Source organism: Argentina silus, assembly GCF_951799395.1.
Source record: "Argentina silus genome assembly, chromosome: 5".
Taxonomy (NCBI): domain Eukaryota; kingdom Metazoa; phylum Chordata; class Actinopteri; order Argentiniformes; family Argentinidae; genus Argentina; species Argentina silus.
Genome location: NC_139659.1, coordinates 3,627,747 through 3,649,389, shown reverse-complemented (window position 1 = coordinate 3,649,389; position 21,643 = coordinate 3,627,747). Strand labels below are relative to the sequence as shown.

The window sequence follows — 21,643 nt, the reverse complement described above, 5'->3', positions numbered from 1 at the left end:
CAAAGCTTTTGGCAAGAGGACAAAAAAAATGGCATTTATTCATACTAAAATATACATTGCTGTCCAGAAATTATGCTTAATGCAACGTACCAGTGTACACAAGTAGTACCGTGAGAAATCTGTGATCTTACTATTCTTATGATTATATTATTCTTCTAATATGGATTTTATTGTGTGATATTTGAAACAGTTTGAATTGAGAGTGGGCATTGTGTCAATTTCTGTCAGGAAAACATCGGCAAAGTCTTACGCAATACTATTTGTTTACATATAAGGTCATAAAAAGACACTACAGACATACTACAGACATACTACAGACACTACTATGGAAATGTATGAACATATATCACTCATAGCTTAGTCTATAAATAATACTGGTAAAATACAACAGACAGATTTTTTTTTTTTTTTTTTACAGAATAGGTTTCATCAACAATACCAAACATTCCCTTACCCTACACCTTTCATCTTTCACACACATCCAGTATGAGGAGCAGGAGAGGCTGGTGAAGGTAGAAATCGGAGTACGGGCTCATTGTAATGTATTCCACTCCATGCATTACAAAGAGCCCGTCCTCCAACTTCAACCTCCCCCAGCCTCCCCTGACGTATAGCACAAGACGCATATGACTGAATGATAAGGGGTAAGTGAGACACTGTCTATAGTGGGTCTGCGTTGACAGAAACGTCCCCTTAATTCTCCTCATTCTGTTCAACCTTCGTCCCTGCTGTACCCCTGGCCCTCAGTCTGTCTTTCAACACCCGTTCGTTGAGCTAGCCTATCGGCTACATCTCTGAAATGAAAACATGTTGACCGAGTGTACTACCCTGACAGACCACTCTCTGTACGCTAGTGCCCCCTGCTGGAGAAGATCAGGCTGTGGCCCCCGTCAGTATCTACCCCTCTTGCCAAAGTAGATGCTCTTTCACTCCCCCTATAGGGTTTTAAAAGCATTGCACTCAGGTATGTCCACAGGGGTAGGGGGTGAAAGTGGCAACAGCACCTGCCCCTTCGCCCTGCCACCCCCAGAGTGCCCTCCTGGAGGGTGTTGTTTGTGAGGGAAGAACAGGTGCAGACATCGATGAGAAGGGTAAAGAATAGGACCTGGGGCGTAGTTCTTGATACAATCTGACTTCCAACTTCATCATCAGCCATTTAAACCGATCAACCATCTGAAGTGTTTCTCACTGCTCATTGGGCAGCTCAGTGTAGTGAGCTGTGAATCAGCCAATAATATCAGTCCATCAACTTCACCTTCATCACTACGCCACTGACTTCACTGAGCTCCTTCTGACGTCTGTCTGCTAATATTGGGCGGTGATGGATGTCGAGTGTTTAATGTTGTCATCTTCGTACTGTTGCATACTTCCTTACGAAACATTAAGAACGACACACACAGGGTAACAACACAATCACATCTGTATTAGGCACTAATTAATAATATACAGATACAAATACAAACGTTTATTTTATTGAGAGAGCACCCCACCTGGGCAGGGTTATAACAACGTGTGTTCCAGTATACCGTAGGTGTGAATATACCAGGGGATGCAGCGGTAGAAAAAATGCGGGTAAATGCTAGACACTGGAGAAAAAAGATTACCGTTAAATGGTTTCCGTTAAAATACGCACATTTTCGTTAAGGGTTAACACTATTGACCCCCGAAAAAGGTGAGCTTTATCCTCCGCGACATCACTGAATATACCTGACTCAGCATTCATACACACAGGTGTCCATGTCTCTGTAGCCCTGGTAACACAGACAGTCTCTGTAGCCCTGGTAACACAGACAGTCTCTGTCTCAAGGCTAGAGGAAGCAGAGGGTGAGAGGAAAACTCTGACCCTAATCTTCAACACTGTATGGGTGCCATGACATTGTCTCTTCCTTTCCTCAACCCCCCTGCCCACCACCACGCTTCCTAGATTTCTCCTTCTCCATCTCCTCATCCTCCTTCCTCCTCCTCCTCCATCCACCCCTCACATCTTCTTCCTCATCTTGCCCTTCTTGTGGACCCCTCTCCCGAAGCCGGAGCTCTTGACTTCGTTGAGGCGTTGTCTGCCCTTCCCCCGCAGCTTCTTGAGCCCCCCGCTCTGCAGGAAGTTCTGCTTCTCTCTGACGCGCCGCTGCTTCAGGATCTGGTCGTGGCTCTTCAGCTCTGAACGCGCCCGGGGGCCGCCTCTGTCCTGACTATGGGACTGGCCGTCGCGAGAGGAGGGTCCGTGTCGGCCTCGACCACGACCTGAGGGATAGTGGGGCAGAGAAAGAGAGAGAGAGGGGGAGAGAGAGAGAGAGAGATTCTCATATAATTAGTCTCAATTGTCAACATTCTAGAGCGCCAAGGGTGACTTTATTCACCAAAAAGGTATAAATTATGAAAATCAAAGTGTCGCTAGGTAAATACCACATAAAAACACTTGGCACTCTAGGTGGTGAGTGTTCTGCAATTCTTTGGCAGTTAGTGAGTTAAAGAGGAATAGGCCAGGTCCTGGGAGGGGCCATAGATAAAATAATGGCCCTGGGTTTCACAGTATCTGTTTCATTACGCATGCAGTACATGGCTATAAAACATGCATTACTGGAAATAAAACAAACCAGATATTTATCATTTTTATTCCAAGTTATTCAGATTAAATCCACTCTTACCTCCTCCTCCTCCTCCTCTTCCTCCTCCTCCTCTTCCTCCTCCTCGACCTCCTCGACCACCGGGCCTTCCTCTGCTGGTCTCGCCATCTGAATCTCCTCCTCCATCCTCCATCTTGTACTTCTTCTTCCACTCCTCGTAGCTGAGACAGAGTCAAGGACTCCCAACCTCCTCCTAACACTGCTACCCCAGGGGAGGCTGGCCCACGTAGAAAATCAGAGGACAGGGCTCATTGTAATACCATTCCCCATTCCGTTCCGTGCATTACAATGAGCCCCGTCCTCCCGGTCCTCCGATTTCTACGTCCGCCAGCCTCCCCTGTACAACTCAGTGGACTGACACAAAGTGAGAATGTCTAATAACACCCAACAATCGGCCTCAGTCATAGATGTCCTTGGTTCATCCGAATAATATCATGGTAAAGGAGAGAGAGAATGGACTGTGCCCCTTAAGTACTTAGCGGACGTTGGAATCCGTCTTGTTGCCCATCCATAGGCCGTAGTCATAGCATAGCACGTTACAGAGACCAGAGGACTGAAAGGATACAAGTTCTTCTTGTTCTTCTTGCTGACAATCTGTCCGCTCTCCGTCTTCTGCTTCTTCTTCTGGTCCTCCTTTCCTGACTCTTTAACGAAGCGCTTCCTCTTACGATCCCTGAAGAGAGAGAGAGAGAGAGAGATGGAGAGAGGAGTCAGGGGAGGACACACGGAACACGAGAGATGTGCGAAGGGGTGTGTGTGTGTGCATGCGTGCCTGTGTGTATGCGAGTGTGTGCGCATCAGTGCTCTCTCTCTCTCTCACCATTTCATCATGTGTTTATGCTGGTTGAGTCTGTCCCCTTCGTCCCCCATCAGGTCCAGTACTGCAGTGGAGGCTTGCTGCTCAAAGGTAGTGCCTTCTGTTCCCAGGCTCAGCCTAGTCACAGCAACAACAAAAATACACACACACACAGTATTATTATTATTGTGTACTGCAACCCTCCATTTCCACTTTAAGAATTGTCTGCAGCGTTGATGGACAGAGCAGGAGTGAACCTTTACCCTCTCTCAGAGTTGAAGTCTTTGGGTCGGTAAGGGACATAGTGCTCCTCGTCTTTGGCAGTCTCCCTGCTCTTTTTGCTTTTTGGCCTCTCCGTCTCGCCGTCCTCCAGCGGCTTCCTCCTCTTCCCACCCACCACCTCAGAGAACACCCCCTGGTGGACAAACAACAGCACTACAGCATGAAGGACTACACCCCCCCAAAACCAAAACACCAGAAGGTCCAAATAACAGCAGTACGCCACAAAGAACACCCACGGGGGAATTGCTATGGTTTTACACAACGTGTTTATTTAGTTAAAAGGGACAGTTCACCCAAATGACTCAAATCACATCGGAGTCTATGGACAAGGACTCCAATCCAAATATGTGATTGTGTCATTTGGGTGACCTATGCCTTTAACTCCTGACTGCACTGCTGACAGGCTCGGATCAGGCATGTTGGGTATCGGAGAGAGAGGACAGGGTCTTACTTGCAGGTCCTCGTCCTCCTCGCTGTCCCCCATCTCTGGGACCTGTGTGGAGGGCAGGACGGCGAGCGGCTGGTGTGACCTGCTCTCCGCCACCAGGTCTTCTCTCTTCTTGGTGAACTTGTCCACCAGCCTGGTGTCTCTGGCGCGCTTGGCCCGCATCACCAGGTTGGCACTGTTCTTGGAGTTGGAGTTGATCTCAAAGATGGTCTTGAGGGGAGACACACAGAGAGCAGACGGTGATTAAAGTAGGACTAGATATCATATGGTTTCTGTTTCACCATAATTCCATGGTGTGTTTCATCGTCGGGGTGTGTAAGCCACAGGGTTGAGACTCACGGCTTTGGACTTGTAGCCCTTGATGCTGTCGACCATGTGGAGTCGCTCCAGCTCCTTGTTCTCCAACCCGGTCCCTGGAGAACAACATGAGAGACCCAGGGAGTGAGATGGCCACAACGGAAACGATGTGAAATAACTTTGGAAAACATTTGGATTTGTTCTCTTTTCTTTTTCTTTGACTTTTTAATATTTGGATACCCAATGCTAAACCTTGTTAAATTGGATAATTCAGATCTTTTCCAAATAAAACAATATTAAATTAAAAAAAAAAAAAAAAAAAGTGTGAGACAAGAGGGACCTAAGATCTGATACAAAGATCAGTTACCATGGAGACGTTCAGGAGAATGTGGAGGGCTTTCACTTTTCGCCATTTCAAAGAGGGCTACATCTGAGTTGTGTGTGTCATAAATGTGTCAGTTGTCCTACCGAACAAGCGGAGGATGGACAGCGATAACCTTTACTCTGTCAGTCTCCCTCCTCCTATCAGAGGGACGTAGAAGACAGACGTAGTGTACTTCTCCTGACCTAGTAGAGGGTGGACCGCCATGCTGGACAGGTCCGTGTTCTTGACCCGCTTGAAGGACTCGGGGGAGGGGCTGGGCCGGGACTTGATGTACTGCTTGTAGGCGTTCTCAGAGATGCGCCGAAGGTTCTCCAGGTCCAGGGCGTTCTCGTGGGCCGAGATCAGCTGGGACTCCTCATCGTCAATGACGCTCTGAGGAACGCGGCCAAACACGCCGTCCGCCTCTGGAGGGAGGGAGGGAGGGAGGGAAAGGCAGGGGGGGGGAGTACATAGTAGATGATTTGGCAAATGAAGAGATCAGGTTTGTCAGAGGGAAAGAAAGAGAGAGGGATGAGGGACAAATAATGTGGGGGGGGGGGGGGGGGGGGAGAGAGAAATAATATGTCAGAATGTGTCAAGAGAGAGAGAGAGAGAGAGAGAGAGAGAGAGAGAGTACCAAGAGACTGTGTGGAAAGGACAACTGAAGAGAAGAGGAGTAGTTCTCGCTCTACTTGTCTCTGTCTCGCATGGCGCTGGTACCTGGTGGGTGTTCGGGCGTGGACAGCTGCAGAGGTCTCCCCAGGAAGAGGTGGAGGTCGTAGACGAAAGGGATCTCGTCGGTACACACCAGGCTGTAGGCGGTGCCGCTGCGGCCCGCACGGGCCACTCGACCTGGGGGTAGAGAGAGAGGGGAGAACCAACGGGTCAATGGGACGGTCCTTACTGGACTGCTCATGTATGGTTCCTGACATGGTGTCTCTGGTCTCCATTTTTTTATTCAGCGGTGCTTGTGATTGATTGGTTTGGTTGGTGTGTGTGTGTGTCTATGTTACCCACCGACTCTATGCAGGAAGAGCTTGGCCTTGGAGGGGAAGTTGTAGTTGATGACGTTGTCCAGCAGGGGGATGTCTATCCCTCTGGCCGCCACGTCTGTGACTATGAGCACCATGGCCTTGCGGTGGACAAACTTCCCGATGTTGATCTTCCTGGCCGTCTGGTCCAGGGCACTGTAGATGTAGGCACACTCCACACCCTCCACAGCCAGCAGCTACACACACACACACACACACACACACACACACACACGCACACGCACGCACACGCACACACACGCACACACACACACGCCATTTAGCAGAGGCTTTTATCCAAAGTAGCTTACAGTACAGAGTGCATAAATGTTGAGTGGTGAGGGGGGGGGGTCTGTCAAAGTTATGACATGGTGGGGATGGGGGGGGGTGGTCTCACCTCTTTGATGTACTCTACGTGGTGCTTGGTGGCGACGAAGACCACCGTCTGCTCCTGGGGCTTCATGACGTTCCTGAGGAGGTGCAGCAGCAGCGCGGGCTTGTCATCCATCCGCAGGTGGAAGAACGACAGCTGGGGAGGAGGAGGAGGAGGAGGCCAAAACAGTGTTGAGGAGTTTTGACATCTTGGGCGATGGATAGTTATGTTGTTGGGTTTTTTTGGTACGCATGTGTACATGCCACGACAGGGATGATGGAGGATGGAATCCTAACTCAAGGTCCTCACTCGTGTAAATCGAAACGTCAGTGGGAAATGTGTGCGACAATCCGACTTAGACGTGCAGATCTCGAGTTTAGGATTCCAAACTCGGGGGGGGGGGGGGGGGGGGGGGGGTCAGATGAGGAACCCTTTAGCCTTACCTTCAGTAGCTCACTCAGCTTGCTGTCCACGTCCAGGCGAATCAGCACAGGCTCTGTCAACCCTAAACACACACAACATCACAACACTGTCAGGCCTACCAGAGGTTCTACCCAGAGACATTGCTGTTTGAGAGATGTTTTTCACTTCTGGTCCAGAGGGGGCAGCAGTCTACTCAGGCCTTTGTTTTAGAGCAGCCCTAAGAGGATGTACACACCACTTGCGATTTTTATCGCAAGACCGTTGCCGGGTCTCCATTTGGTCTCCATATTGTTTGGGTTATTCATGTTTATTGTGTATTGTGTAGTTATTACTCTATTTTATTGCATTCCTATCCTTGTATTTCACCACACTGTTGAGCCGTAGCTCGTAAATAAGCATTTCATTGTACTGTTTACAGCTGTATCCTGTGATATGATCAATAAACTCATTAGTGGAGGTGGTCCTTCCCGGCCACACAATCTAGGACGACTGATTTACAGCCGCGTTGATTGTGGTCTGAACGATCAGTAACAGCATTAGGCTTGGACAATGAGTCTGCACCCTGTGACCAGAGAAGAACAACCCTGGTGTTAAAGGAACAGGCGACCAGAGGAGAAGAACCCTGGTGTTAAAGGAACAGGCGACCAGAGGAGAAGAACGCTGGTCTTAAAGGGACAGGGGACCAGAGGAGAAGAACCCTGGTCTTAAAGGAACAGTGCAGGAAGTCTTACCAGCTCTGGCGAACTCCACTAGCAGTTTGGGCAGGGTGGCGGAGAACAGCAGGGTCTGCCTGTTGTCTGGGAGCCTGCGGATGATCTCCTGGAGCTGGTCCGCAAAACCCAACTCAAACAGCCTGTGGGGGGAGAGACAGGCATGTTCACATCCATCCCAGACTGTATTGACCTTAAAACCATCTACGCCTCCCGAGTGAGAACAAACACAAAACTAAAAATGTTACTACGCGCTAGGGTGCTTCCAGTGATACTTCAAATGTGGCTACTTTACCTCATGCTACCGGACAAAAGCTTTTTAGACCCATGTGTGACATTCAAAAAAAAATCTGAAATTTGCTCTGTCCCAAGTGCCCATAGACTTTCCTCGTCAGACCCATTTGTGACCCCACCTAAAAGTCTAAATCCAGCTGCTTTATCACACACGGATTTCCTGTTAGTGTAAGCAGCGTAAAAAATTTATACGTATACGCAGCGCGACAAACAACAACAGGAAGTACGGCATCTGATAATGACCAATAGCCTATAGATGCTAGATGGCAGTGGAGGCTAGAAATCAGAAGACGGGCTCATTGTGATGCTTGGAATGGAATACCATCATTCTATGCATTACAACGAGGCCATCCTTCACCAGTCTCCCCTGCTAGACGGGCAGCCTCACCTGTCAGCCTCGTCAAACACCACATACTCCACGTTCTGGAGCTTCAGGTTCATCTCCATGATGACATGCATCAGACGCCCCGGGGTACCGATGATTCTGTAGGCAAAGGAGCTCAAAATTACAGGTAACAACAACAACAATGACGACAACAACAACAACAACAACATCAACGGGCATAGTAGAGGCCATAGGGGCTTGATGGATGTTGCTTTGGAAAGGATGGCGGAGGGACATTGTGTACGTACATGTCTGGGTTCTCGTGAAGCGCAGCAAACTGATCATCCATTCTACAAAACAAAACCCAATGTTAAAACCGTTTTGGTGAACAAGGTGCTACCTAAATATAAACAACACACAATTCAACGTCACATGTCTGTAACTCTACTGCATACCTGTCTCCACCAAGGATCAAAGCGGTCTTGAGGCCAGTGAATTTCCCCAACTGAAAAGCAAAAGGAACCCAACGTTAATACAAAACAGCCCCAACACACCCTGCCAAAACTACAAAGTTTGACCACAAAATGCTTTTGTTTACAAAAACAAACAGACCTCTTTGGTGAACTTCATGGTCTGCAGAGCCAGCTCTCTGGTGGGGGTCAGGATGAGTGCCCGGGCCCCCATTTGGGACTGGGGGCCCTTCAGCTTCTCAAACATGGGCACCAAGAACGCCGCCGTCTTTCCACTGCCAGTCCTCGCCATGGCAACCATGTCCTTGCCATCCAGAATCACTGGGATTGTCTATGGTCAAAGAGAGAGAGAGAGGTCTCGTAGTGTACACAACCTAACCCGAAATCAGTTCAGTCACAATTCATACTGGTTTTAATGCACTAGGAAGGCATTTCAGACAAGGGCATTGGACCTAGCAGTGCCAATCCTACAAATGATATTCTAATGCAGGAGGTATGTCAGTGTCATACATTATAATGACATTCAAGTGTATTCTGTTTGCCTAAAATATGCTCCAATTGGTTGGATTTGAACCCCAAAACACTGGCATATAGGCTACAGGTGCAATACAGAGACATTGTGGTCCCGATCCCAAGTTTGGGAACTGCTGGCATAGGCCATTGAGACCGGCTGTAATGCACTAGGAAGGTGTTTGGGACCAGGACATTGACCTACCCGTCTCTGGATCGGAGTGGGGACTTTGTAGCCCTTTCTCATGACCCCTTTATAAACTGGGTAGCTGAGACCTGTAATAGAAAGCATCAGGTTATTTTTATGACATATTCTTGTGTGCAATGTGTGTAACATCTCTCTCACAGGTAGAGGCAGGCCAAGCAATCTAAACAGAAGGAAGAGTCTGATAGATATCCCATGAGTTCCAGGTTTCTGACTTATCTGGCCTTCTTCCTTCCGTTTCAACAAATGTGAGTTCTTACCCATGGACTGGAAGCCTCCCGACTTCTTCTTCTTCTTGTTCTGGGCCCTGACGAGCTCCCGCATGTCCAGTTCTGCATCTGACTGGCATTCCGAGGAGGCAGGGAAACGAGGTAGCTTCCTCCCAGGCTGAAAGAACACAAATGTTTACATGTCAAATGTACCACATCTCAGTGTCAACGCCACCATAACAGCATCGGCCATTAACATCGACAGGATAAACTGACAGCAATTTATTTTCAGAGGCAATTGAATACTGCACGCACTCAACACCAAATACGGGCAATAATATAGGGAGGACGATATAATCACCCGTAGCATGTTATAGAAGCCTGATGACATCCATGGCTACCTTCAGCTGCCTGGCTACGAAGGCTAACCAGTTAGCAAGCGAGTTAGCAAAGTAAGTTCAGGGGAAATCAAAGTGCCACAACAAGCACCAAACTACCAGATCACATATGCTAGTTATAAGACAGCACAACACATTTCACGGTTCTTACAGAATCATCGTCCTTGACTTGAGCAGCGAGTTCGAAGTCTCCACCGTCCGAGTCCACCTCGGGGTCCCTGTGGCCCGTGTGTCTCTTCTTCTTCGTCAGTTTCTTCTTTCTCTGAGCCATTTCGGCAGTTATCAGCACCCTGTGCTACGGCTAAAGGAACTCCCTGCACAATACTTCAAACTTAGTCGAATATGGAAAACAGAACAAGATAGGTGCTCAGAAATAACTCAGACGCGCTCAGCACACGACAACAAAACTGAAGGCAGACATCTTGCTTGACACACGTGTGAATCCTATGCGCACGCAACATTGATGCGACGGCGCATAGTATGACGCGCCACACAATGTTTATCAACCCCCCCTTTGAGTTGACCAGATACTTGACCCAGAGAGAGATATGGGGTCAATTATTACTTAACCTCATACAACGCGACTGGACATACCGGTTTCATAAGGTTTCATAAGGTTTTTCATGCTCTCTGCCTAATATATAAGGCTATCGATTTGACAGGTTTTTGCCTCAGCTTGTTATTTGTGAGTGCATAAAATTAACGAAATACAGCAGAGCATTCACTCATGTGCCAGAGTTATTCATTGCATAAACTCATATACAAGTCAAAAAGGAAAAATAAATTCGACGCAACATGTCATACATGTATTATTATGTTTATTTGATCTGTTAAAAAGTTTTTTTTAAAAAGCCATAGAAGATTACACTTGAAAGCATATAACCTAACATTAATCAAATCTCAGTTTCAGTGGGGTGACGTCAGTGTCGGGTCGTGCCAAGTATCCCACTTAGCATTTACCATGGTAGTTGGATCACAGTTGTTGTATCACATCTGATTAGCTGGGATCATGGCAGGTGCCGGCCGCTTCAGAGCAAACGGGTACATCAGGCCCTTCCTCACACAGTGTGTGTACGTGACGTCACAGTCATACCCCCAAGGGCAGCAGTGGTACCCATCCAGACAGCATCTTCCCTGGGGAACACACAGCAATATACAGTTTATTGACAATGAGCTCAGACATAGTGTGTGCATAACGCTGTTTCATGCTCACAACGCTGTTTCATGCTCATAACGCTGTTTCATGCTCACAACGCTGTTTCATGCTCATTGTGCATCCAAATTGCCACCTATTTAGGATTACTGACAAAGATCCAGTTAGGAAAGTATCAGTGAAACTGTACTCGGTTCTTGTTAAGATACTTATTCCAGTGGGGTGTGGAGGACGCAGAAATCAGAGGAAGGGCTCATAAATCATGGAATGGAATTAGGAATGGGGTCCTCTGATTTCTGCCCCCACCAGCCTTCCTTGATTGAAACAGTCATGACTCAACACATTTTGCTGGACTAGCTACTTTGTCCTCCATACTGCTTGTGACCATAATGCCAAAACTCATACAGAGAAATAGTCCTTGAACTCACAGGGTATTGGGGACAGCAGAACCACAGGCCTGTAGGGTGCTTGCAGCAGGTGGTTCGATCAGGGCAGTAGACCTTAAATCAAATCAAATCAAATCAAAGTTATTTATCATATCCATAGAATACAGCCGTAGACGATGCAATGAAATGCTTATGGCAAGCTAGCTCCTCAACAATGCAGCAATCAACAATGCAATGCAATATAATAATCATGAAAAAAAACAATAACATATTGACCGTGTGATCACACCACACCACGGAGCTGTCCAAGGCATTACTCAGGACAGGGGTGTCCTCAGACCTCCACAGGGGAGAGAGGGGAGGGCTTGGGTCCTGTGCAGCCCCATCCTCATCTCGGCAGGTGTTGGAGCAGGAGGAAAACCCTGCCACCAGTAACACCAGCGCTGCAATGTTCCACATCTTTGGATAGAGACAGAAAACAACTTGTTTTGACGATTTTTCCCAAGTGAGGAAAGACTCATGAGGATTTTGTCGAGAAGAGAAATAGATATTGAGTCATCAACGATGAATAACGCAGCTGTGAGACATTCACATTTTCGAGAGAGTTTTCGTGATTAAATAGCTTTGCTGAGGTTCTTACTGTGATTCAACTTGCAGTTTCAAAAGGAAGCATCTGAGCCCTTTCTGAATTCTACATTTACCTTCAATTAAACTTGCCTTAAGAAGTGCATTATGAAATTCAATGTATTGTTTTTGAGTTATTGATTGATTTCAAATTGCATGGTTTGATTTCTGATGTTGTCCCTTACCTTGGCCTTGTACTTGATCTCAGCTCTGTCTTCTCAACTGATTTGTCCTGTCATATGTTTCACACAAAGCACAAAGGGTTACTCACCCAACTGCTATTTATACAGCAGGTTTGAATCATCTATCCTCCCACTTTTAAAAAAGAGAACCTGTATGTCCTCTTTGTATGCCAGGATACTACATACAAAACTTGGGACAATGTCAACAGTTTTATATAACTCTGTTAATAATTGTGTGAGTCACTATATACCAATGGTCATTACACCCCATAGTTATACAGTAACATCAAAAAGTTCAATAAATCCCCCTCATAACCTTTGGTACTGACAACAATCACACCAATGGCCCAGGTGTCAATGGTACATTTACTGTTGCCATTAAACAACATTTACATGTATGGCATTTAGCAGACACCTTTATCCAAAGCGACTTACATTACAAATACATTTGCCTAAGTAAGTGAATCATCTATCCATCAGTCATCATAAGAAAAATTAATCTATGCTAGGACGGGGGGCTATTGGCAGTCACAATGCTAGAAGAAAGGAAGATTTTTTAAATGTATTTACAGGAGAGAAACTTTAGGAGGGACAGTTAAGATATGAAACAACATTACCTTTTCCCTCAATTCTGGTCGGTAGGGTGGAGAGTAGATAGCGAGTATTGCAGGAGACAGATGACCCGTCTATAAAGGTGGTATTGCAGATGGAAGCAACCAAATCAAGCTACAATTGATCCCTCCGTTCTTGGTGTGAGGGCAGATATTCTCACCATTGCATCAAATCAATAAATTAGTTTATTTATCATATGAACAGGATACAGATGTAAACGGTACAATGATTACATGATTATCATGATACAATGAACGGTACAGTGATTGAGACGGGCAACCTCTCGACAGTGTGGTGTAAATAAAGGGTAAGAGAAGTGAGAAGTGAGAAGTGGTTCAACAAGGGGAGGTATTAAAAAAAGATACCATTCCTCATTCCATTCCATGCACAACAATGAGCCCATCTTCCGATTTCTACCTCCACCAGCCTCCTCTGGTTTCAACATCACTCTTCCAATAAGATAAAAACAATTGAAAACAACGTGAAACAAGAAGTGAAAACTACCCGGTAATCAGGCCAATTCATTCTAAGGACATGTGACACCTGGCATGTCCTGTTCAGCACACCACAGCTCCCATAATCAGTTTAGAAGAAGTTCCAGCTGCATGAATCAATTTTTTGCATGTTCTGAGCAGATTGATTACTATGCAGTGTCACGATTCATAGTCTCCCTAGCTCGTGTCCTACCTACCAGGTAGCGATCTACAGGGATAGCAGACCTGGCCTTCCGTGTTGTGTAGTGTGGCAAAAAGTCAAACAAACTTGAATCACTCCTGACAGCAGTTGGTTGTGCAGTTGGTTTTAGTGAAACTGTGTGTAACCATTATAAACGTTATAATCTGATTTAGGATGCAGCTGTTCAGTTTTATGTCCAGCCCTGTTTGTGCAACATTTTATTAGGCAATATATACAACCCATGATGGGTGATTAAAAGGGTGAGAAGTTAGAGTTATAGTCAAATACAGTAGGTTGTGTTTATGAAGTGGGTTAGGGGTTAGGGTTAGGGGTTAGGGGTTAGGGTTAGGGTTAGGGGTTAGGGGTCAGGGGTTAGGGTTAGGGGTTAGGGTTGGGGTTAGGGTTAGGGGTTAGGGTTAGGGTTAGGGGTTAGGGGTAGGGGTTAGGGTTAGGGTTAGGGGTTAGGGGTTAGGGTTAGGGTTAGGGGTTAGGGTCATTCATTCATTCATTCATTCATTCATTCATTCATTCATGTCATTATTCCATACATCAGAGTGTGCTGTTGGACTATGTGCTGCCCAGGGCCATAACCAGGGCCCATTTCTTTCACCAAGGTCATGTACAACCCATGTAGGGGTTCAGGAGGAATCCTTCCCCAGCTATGGGCTTTTTTTCAAGCTCAACAGGAGCTGCATTTTGGTGCAATCTCACTAGCAACTTTGCGCATTTGCTTTTATTTATTTTGTATGCAATTTTAGTAATACCCCACCCCAAAAATTAGCAAGCTGTCTCAATGCAATTCATTAATATCATAACAGCATAGGAATCATTTGATAGATTGTATCAGAATTCATGACTCATATTTGTTTTTGTGAGAAGCAAGCATGCTGAAATAGTCTACCAAAACATCAGAAATATGCTTGAAAAATATGATTGTAGAATTAAAGCAAATTGTAAAATTGATAATTATTTATCACAAACTCGCAACGGTGACCTTGGTGGTAGTTACAGCCCTGGCTTCTCATGTTCAGTTAAAAAAAAACGTTCAAAAGTTCAAGCTGCATGGAACCGTTTGCATGTTCTGACCACATTCGTTAGTTCTGCAATACATTTTCTGGAAACTGGAAACTTCATCCTCAGATTGAGGAAGCAGCTCTTTTATTGTATGTCCATTTTTTATTAAAAGGAGCAAAGGTTAAAAAGTGAGGTCAGGTCAGTGATCCAGGGAAAGAAAATCAATTTCATTTAGATATGGGAGCTAGTTAGATCTGTGAGTTTCAAATACAAAGTGAAGAAATATGATGTTCTGCTAAATTAATGTGAGCACTAACAATATGAGCGCTAACTTCTAATCGTCCATTCTAACAAAGGTCCTCCTTTGTTAGAGCAGGCCGTAAGTTTCTTGGAAATCTGCCACTTCTGGCCACTGCGGCAAAATTCAATTTGAATTTCCAAACAACAACATCCTCCGAATAATAATATAACCCCCTGTGCAGTGTTGGATATTAGCTGTTGTGTTTCTGCATGCGTGCGCGATTCGAAGAGGCAGCCACCAGAGACAGAAAGGCTAAACTCGGTGAGTCACTCCCCTAGAACACCCCTGGCAGTAACAACATGTTTATATGCAAACCGAGTGTCGGGTAGGACACTCCATTTTAGAAAACACTTTTTCAGCACACGAACAGCGTTCTTAAATGAAATATTTCCTTCAAGGGATGTCATTCCCTGTTCGCTATCGATTAAACATAGTCATTACAACCATGAGGAAGCTTTTAGAAAGCTTGAATGTTATATACTGGACCTTTAAGGGGTTGGAATCAATATCAGCCTATCCTGATTAAACACACGTCCACACAAATATGTCTACATACAGCACAATAGTTTGGGTTAACCCTAACCTATGGTCAGGGATGGTTTCACTTCTGCTCATCTACAATCCTCGGAGGCAGAAAATTAAGAGGGGGAAAAAAGGAAGATCTCAGCAAAACAGGGAACCTGTTCAATTTTCACCTTTCAGTGATTTCAATACGCCAAATAATGTGACCTACTGCACAGAAATCTATGTTTCAAAAGTGTACTGTATATGAACTTACTGACCTTTTACTGACATGATTCTGATAAATCATGTTGCAAAGGCTTAAATTAGTTCCTCCGTTGCCTCGCTTCATCAGTGGTTCCCCCCTTCTCATGCGAATCATTCATCATTCATACAGTTGGGCACACAATTTGATCAAGTGGCATTTATGAAACGCTAAAGGCAAAGAGGGGTATAGCACTCTGGAGGGGACACTCTGATGTCACCCCCACTGAAGTTGAGATTTCAAACACTTAAGGTAAGGGCCGAGGTTATTTATCCCTTATTTTACCAGGTAAATTGACTGAGAACATATTCTCTTTTGTAGCATCAAAAGGAGGGGCCATTTGAGCCATTTGAAAGCAGGGGATGATTAGGTGGCCATGATGGTCTGAGGGCCTGATTGGGACACCGGCGTTAACTACTCCTGCTGCAAGTGCCATGGGATCTTTAAGGACTCGGGAGTCGGGACCTCGGTTTACCGTCTCATGAGAGGGACGGCATCCTCTGCAAGGAAGTGCCCCATTCACTGCCCTGGGACATTGGGCTCTCTTAGACCCCATACAAGGATTGACCTGACAGCAGAGGGATGCAGGGTGATGTGGCTGCTGGCCCTGGGTAAGGGTAAGGGTAAGACTAAGGGTTAAGGTTAATGGTTGGGGGTTAGGGTAGCGTCGTCCCAAGGATCCCACACCAGCATCTATCTATCGTCTATGAAACTGGATTCTGTGTCCTGGTGTTGTTGTGTAAGCGTCATGTTTCCCTAATGAATCATAATAATGATCCAACCCAGAAGCCTATAATCACCAATCAGATCTATTTTTAGGGAGAGCTGGAGTCAGGCGAGACATTATACTGCCAGTGGATTATGTTGTTTTCCCAGCAGGCATACGCAGGCCTACACAGCATGTTGATGACTCACGCCGGATCCTCTGATACCCCGTCAACTGTAAGGAACGCAAAAACAAGGTTCGGTTCCTTCGATAGGCTCTAACGCACAGATATAATCTCAACACGGCCTCTTAGTCTGAGAATATGAACCAGATTACACAACATACTGTGCGATATCCCATGGCTGCTCCATAGACCTACTCTACGATCTGTGAGCTGTCCAAGCTTTTTTTTCTGTAAATCCTCTTTGGGGCTTTTTTTTCCCCGTGGCTTGAGATTAGATCGAAAACCCAATTACTTTTTCATATCCACAGGAGAGTAAGCAAATAGCAACATTGCTGTAGTGTGCCCTTATCACCATCGGCAGCCTAAGAGAGGGAGAGCATTTCTTGCAGCGATGATAAAGGACATACTGTGATGCTACAAAGACTCATCTCCTTCTCTCGTTAAACCCATTGTAAATCAAGGGAGTTAAACATCTCTGAATAATATGAATGAAAAGTTTTGTAGAGCCCAAAGACTACTCTGTAATGGGGGCTGGAAAGTGAAGCTAGAGGTCAGTGCAAGCATAAGGATCTCCCCAGCCTGAGCTCTTGGTCAACCACAGGGCTTGTCTTGTGTAGCAGCCTGGATTGAAGCTGTCCCCAGTGGAGGCTTAACACAATCCATTTTAAAGAGGGTTAGATTTATAGAAAATGAACTGTACGGAGTTGGGTTTTTCTCATTTTTTATGTTTACGCACACTGAAATATGTGTTTGATACTATTGATACCATTCCTCATTCCATTCCATGCATTACAATGAGACCGTCTTCCGATTTCTGCCTCCACCAGCCTCAGTCCTGTAATGGCTAATGAACTAATGAGGATACAGTGTGTCATCATTTTGATAGGATCTTTCAGTCTTTTTTTGTTTAGCCTCTGTTATGGTCAGATCTAATGAACCTAAGCGCAGACACAGAGTCAGGACACAAATATAAAATAATAAGGTATTTAATAAGAAACCAACAGGGAATGGGACAAGCGGGGAGAATGGCAAACAGGGTAGGGCAGGTAAGCAGGTAGGACAGGCAGACAGGCAGGGCAGGTGGGCACGTAGGGCAGGTTAGGCACATAGGGCAGGTAGACTAGGCAGGCAGGGCAGGCAGACTAGGCAGGCAGAGGTAATGTTATTGAGGTATTCTACATGTGATAGGACATCGTGAGGTAATGTTATTGAGGTATTCTACATGTGATAGGACAGTGTGGGGTAATGTTATTGAGGTATTCTACATGTGATAGGACATCGTGAGGTAATGTTATTGAGGTATTCTACATGTGATAGGACAGTGTGGGGTAATGTTATTGAGGTATTCTACATGTGATAGGACAGAGTGAGGTAATGTTATTGAGGTATTCTACTGATATTATTCAGAGGCAGTAATGCTATGTCGAGGTTTACAACAGGTTGTAAGGGACCAGCTGCTGCTCAGAAACAGCTGTGCAAGACATCAAAGCCCCATTGAACTCAGGGACAACGCTCATTAGGCCCGTCCCAGGAAGAGTTGTCATCCATGTTTTTTAGCGTCTTCCCCATCTGGCGGACATGTCTCCTGTTTGTCTCGCCTTGAGAGGCCCTTCCGCCATACTGGCTCCTCATCCATCAACAACTGTTACTGTATGCAGAGTCATGACAGAATCAAGCTCTGGTCCTGGTGAAGACGTCTTTTGACCTCCTGCAGTTTGCCTACTAGGCAGACATTGGTGTGGATGGTGCCATCATCTACAGTGCCAATAAGTTGAATTGAGTCCAGAGACCCTATAAAAACAAATATATTCATTCCAAAATTACATGAACTATTATCCTTGCATTAAGATGGACTCAATTCAACTTACTGAGTGATTTGTTGATGACATTTTTGCATTTTAGCTATATTTAAGAGTGCCATAGCAAAGGGTCTGAATACTTGAATGTACATGAGGTATTTCTGTATTTTAATTTTAATAAATGTACTGAAATTAAAATGAGTCTATAACATTACAAAATGTGGAAAAAGTGAAGAGGTCTGAGTACTTTCCGAAGGTACTGCTACACAGAGCTTATTAAGATAAGATGAGGTAAGATAAGGCTGGCAGCCCTGTGAGGGTCATGTTATTTGACTTCTCCAGTGCATTTAACACCATACAGCCCTTACTACTTGCGGATAAGCTGCTTAGGATGCAGGTGGACTCATTGTTTCTTGGATTACGAACTACCTGACCAACAGGCCACAGTTTGTACGGCTGCAGGGATGTGTGCCAGACTGGGTGGTGAGCAGCACTGGCGCCCCCCAGGGGACAGTTCTGGCTACCTTACTCTTCACCCTCTATACCTCGGACTTCAGGCACAACACAGATACTTGCCATCTGCAGAAGTTCTTGCATGATTCTGCTATTGTGGGATGTGTCAGTGGTGGCCAGGAGACCGAGTACAGAGGACTGGTGGACAATTTTGTTGAGTGGTGTGAGCAGAACCACCTGCTACTCAACATCAGCAAGAGAAAGGAGATGGTGGCGGACATTAGGAGGACTAGGGTCCCCCTGTCTCCTGTTTCCATCCAGGGAGAGGACGTGGAGGTGGTCCAGAGCTACAAGTACCTGGGGTGCACCTGGACAGTAAACTGGACTGGACTGGTGACACAGATGTCCTGTACAAGAAGGGCCAGAGCCGGCTTTATTTCCTGAGGAGGCTCAGGTCCTTTGACGTGTGCAGGACACTGCTGAAAATGTTCTACCAGTCAGTGGTGGCCAGCGCAGTAATGAGGATGGGTATGCAGGGGTGGCAGCATCAAGGAAGGTGACACCAAGAGCCTGAACAAGCTTATTAGGAAAGCTGGTTCTGTCCTCAGTGTCACCCTGGACACTGTGGAGGAGGTGGCCAATAGGAGGATGAGGACCAAACTCCTGTCCATGATGGACAATCCCTCCCATTCCCGACATGACACTCTGGCAGAGCAGAGAAGCTCCTTTAGCAACAGATTATTACAACCACATTGCACTAAGGAGTGCTATAGGAGATCTTTTCTGCCTGCCGTGATAAGACTGTACAACTCCTCCTCCGGCTGGGGGATGTTAAATCATACTGGACTGTTCTTACTGTATAGAATGTTTCTAATGTCTATTTTAGTCTATTATTCTATTGTCACTTTATTTTGTTGTTGTTGTTTGTGATGTGAGCTGCTGTAACGCCTTAATTTCCACTTGGGGATCAATAAAGTACCTATCTTTCTATCTATCTATCTATCTTTCTATCTATCTTTCTACCTATCTATCTATCTATCTATCTATCTATCTATCTATCTATCTATCTGTCTGTCTGTCTGTCTGTCTGTCTGTCTGTCTATCTATCTATCTATCTATCTATCTATCTATCTATCTATCTATCTATCTATCTATCAGGGGGTCAGTACAGGGTTAGGGCTAGTGTGTGTGTGTGTGTGTGTGTGTGTGTGTGTGTGTGTGTGTGTGTGTGTGTGTGTGTACGTGTTTGTGGTTTTGTGTGTGTGTGTGTGTGTGTGTGTGTGTGTGTGTGTGTGTGTGTGTGTGTGCGTGTGTGTGTGTGTGTGTGTGCGTGTGTGTGTTTTCTAAGGGTGATGTGGGCTTACTCACCCACAAAGGTGAAGCTATTTTCCTTACCTTGTATGGGATCAGCTTTTGTTCTTAAGGGTGGTTTAGGTGATAAACCCCCCAAGGGATTAGCATGTCCATCTGACATGGGGGGCTGCATCATTTCTGCACTCGCTTAAAGGGCATGGGGGGGGGGGGTAGGCACCCGCGATTAGTGTCAGGTCCACCACCACTAAAGCCAACGCCAACCTCTTAGCTCCCAATCTCATGTTCATTGTCCAGACGCCCAGCCCCGTATCGAAACCATGTCACCTAATCCCTGCCTCCGTTCCATCCAGACCCTAGTCATATTTGTATGGTGCTAGATGTATTATTCATGGGGCATTAATATGCTGTTGTTCCTGCATGCCGTTCTTTTTAGGCTACGTCTCTGAGGACACTGCCTGTCCTCGCTGCCCGCTCTTGGTTGTGTTAGTCCTCACCTCTGCTGCTCCCACAGCAGAGCCTCCCCTGAGTCCTGACTAGGGGAGGCTGGTAGAGGTACAAATCGGAGGACGGGCTCATTGTAATGCCTGGCATGGAATGAGGAATGTTACAAAACACGTGTGTTTGATATCGTACCGCTCCTCATTCCATTTCATGCATTACAATGCGCCCTTCCGCCTGTCCTCCGATTTGTACCTCCACCGGCCTCACCCTGGCTGCCTGACTAGCTGCCTGATGACGATGATGATGATGGGATCGTAGAAGACATACATCAACAGAATTCCTGTATCAGGATATTATGCAAACTAGACTGAGCACTGGTACCAGAGCCACAGCCTGGGGGACCGACTGGGCTACAGCAGAGTAGCTCTGGTGTTTAAAGAACAGCACTGATGATGATTATGAATATTTGCATTTCATTTCGGTTGCCTTCAGGGGAGGCTGGTGGAGGTAGAAATCGGAGGACGGGCTCATTGTAATGCATGGAACAGAACAGGGAATGGTGTCTACGGTATCAAACATGTGTGTTTGATACCATTGCTCATTCCATTCCATGCATTACAATGAGCCCGTCCTCCGATTTCTACCTCCACCAGCCTCCCCTGGTTGCCTTATCTGTCAGTTACTGGAACCTTCATGTCAAACGGTGCGTTAGCATTGGGGAGCTGTGGAGCTGTGCTGATGGGCGCTGGAGCTAGATAGAGTAAAGCAGCTATGGCATCAGCGTTGAACATGGCTTGTGGTTCATGAAGCAGTCAGTCAGTCAGTAAATAACAAACTGATTTTTTAATGAATGCCATTAGGAAGACAGATGTCAACATATCTCGGTTGGATTTACTTAATAAACGTGTAACCTACTCATGTATCCAGTGTGTGTGTGTGTGTGTGTGTGTGTGTGTGTGTGTGTGTGTGTGTGTGTGTGTGTGTGTGGGTGTGGAGCAGATGCTGACTGTAAGCTTTGGACATCGGGCCCGGTACTGTTTAAATTAAAAGATCATTGAACTGATGGTAATGCTAAGCTTGTGAATGGGAGTACGGGTTAAACATTCTTCGGCCGTATCTGTGTCAATTTCATTATTTATCTCCCGCTCTTTTAAAAGCCTGGCCCTGCGCTCAGCTAACCTTTTTAAAAATAGACCAACCATCCAATTAGCACCGAGAGCCATGGGTTTCAGCGAATTAGACGGCCATGTTCATTGGCATGGCTTCAGACATGC

The 21,643-nt window shown here is 46.0% G+C and overlaps 2 protein-coding genes across 2 annotated transcripts; both read right to left on the bottom strand.

Annotated features, from left to right (window-relative positions):
• Positions 1–1,402: 1,402 nt before the first annotated feature.
• ddx54 (DEAD (Asp-Glu-Ala-Asp) box polypeptide 54) lies at positions 1,403–10,181 on the bottom strand. The gene is made up of 20 exons (XM_083670877.1): positions 9,911–10,181; positions 9,413–9,539; positions 9,153–9,223; positions 8,580–8,768; positions 8,423–8,472; positions 8,276–8,317; positions 8,031–8,126; positions 7,370–7,491; positions 6,659–6,720; positions 6,240–6,371; positions 5,829–6,039; positions 5,532–5,663; positions 5,015–5,236; positions 4,490–4,563; positions 4,154–4,360; positions 3,684–3,835; positions 3,445–3,558; positions 3,190–3,297; positions 2,646–2,785; positions 1,403–2,241 (listed from the first exon to the last, which is right to left on the bottom strand). The coding sequence occupies exons 1-20, from the start codon at positions 10,028–10,030 to the stop codon at positions 1,979–1,981; spliced, it is 2,634 nt and encodes an 877-aa protein (XP_083527003.1). The 5' UTR covers positions 10,031–10,181; the 3' UTR covers positions 1,403–1,978.
• Positions 10,182–10,566: 385 nt separating this feature from the next.
• LOC310804564 (progranulin-like) lies at positions 10,567–12,991 on the bottom strand. Its single transcript, XM_083669831.1, has 5 exons — positions 12,722–12,991; positions 12,108–12,154; positions 11,575–11,757; positions 11,341–11,412; positions 10,567–10,893 (listed from the first exon to the last, which is right to left on the bottom strand). Exons 3-5 carry the CDS (start codon positions 11,755–11,757, stop codon positions 10,747–10,749), a joined length of 402 nt encoding a protein of 133 aa, XP_083525957.1. The 5' UTR covers positions 12,108–12,154; positions 12,722–12,991; the 3' UTR covers positions 10,567–10,746.
• Between the last annotated feature and the right edge of the window lie 8,652 nt (positions 12,992–21,643).

Excerpts from the sequence above, each read along its gene's own strand:
- ddx54 (XM_083670877.1), bottom strand. The coding sequence starts at position 10,030 with ATGGCTCAGAGAAAGAAGAAACTGACGAAGAAGAAGAGACACACGGGC. Across the intron at positions 6,721-7,369 it reads AGTGGAGTTCGCCAGAGCTG|GGTTGACAGAGCCTGTGCTG; the intron begins GTAAGACTTCCT and ends GTGTGTGTTTAG. Across the intron at positions 2,786-3,189 it reads AAGAAGAACAAGAAGAACTT|CTACGAGGAGTGGAAGAAGA; the intron begins GTATCCTTTCAG and ends ACTCTGTCTCAG.
- LOC310804564 (XM_083669831.1), bottom strand. The coding sequence starts at position 11,757 with ATGTGGAACATTGCAGCGCTGGTGTTACTGGTGGCAGGGTTTTCCTCC. Across the intron at positions 11,413-11,574 it reads TGGTGTGGTGTGATCACACG|GTCTACTGCCCTGATCGAAC; the intron begins GTCAATATGTTA and ends ATTTGATTTAAG. Across the intron at positions 10,894-11,340 it reads TCTGCTGTCCCCAATACCCT|GGAAGATGCTGTCTGGATGG; the intron begins GTGAGTTCAAGG and ends TGTGTTCCCCAG.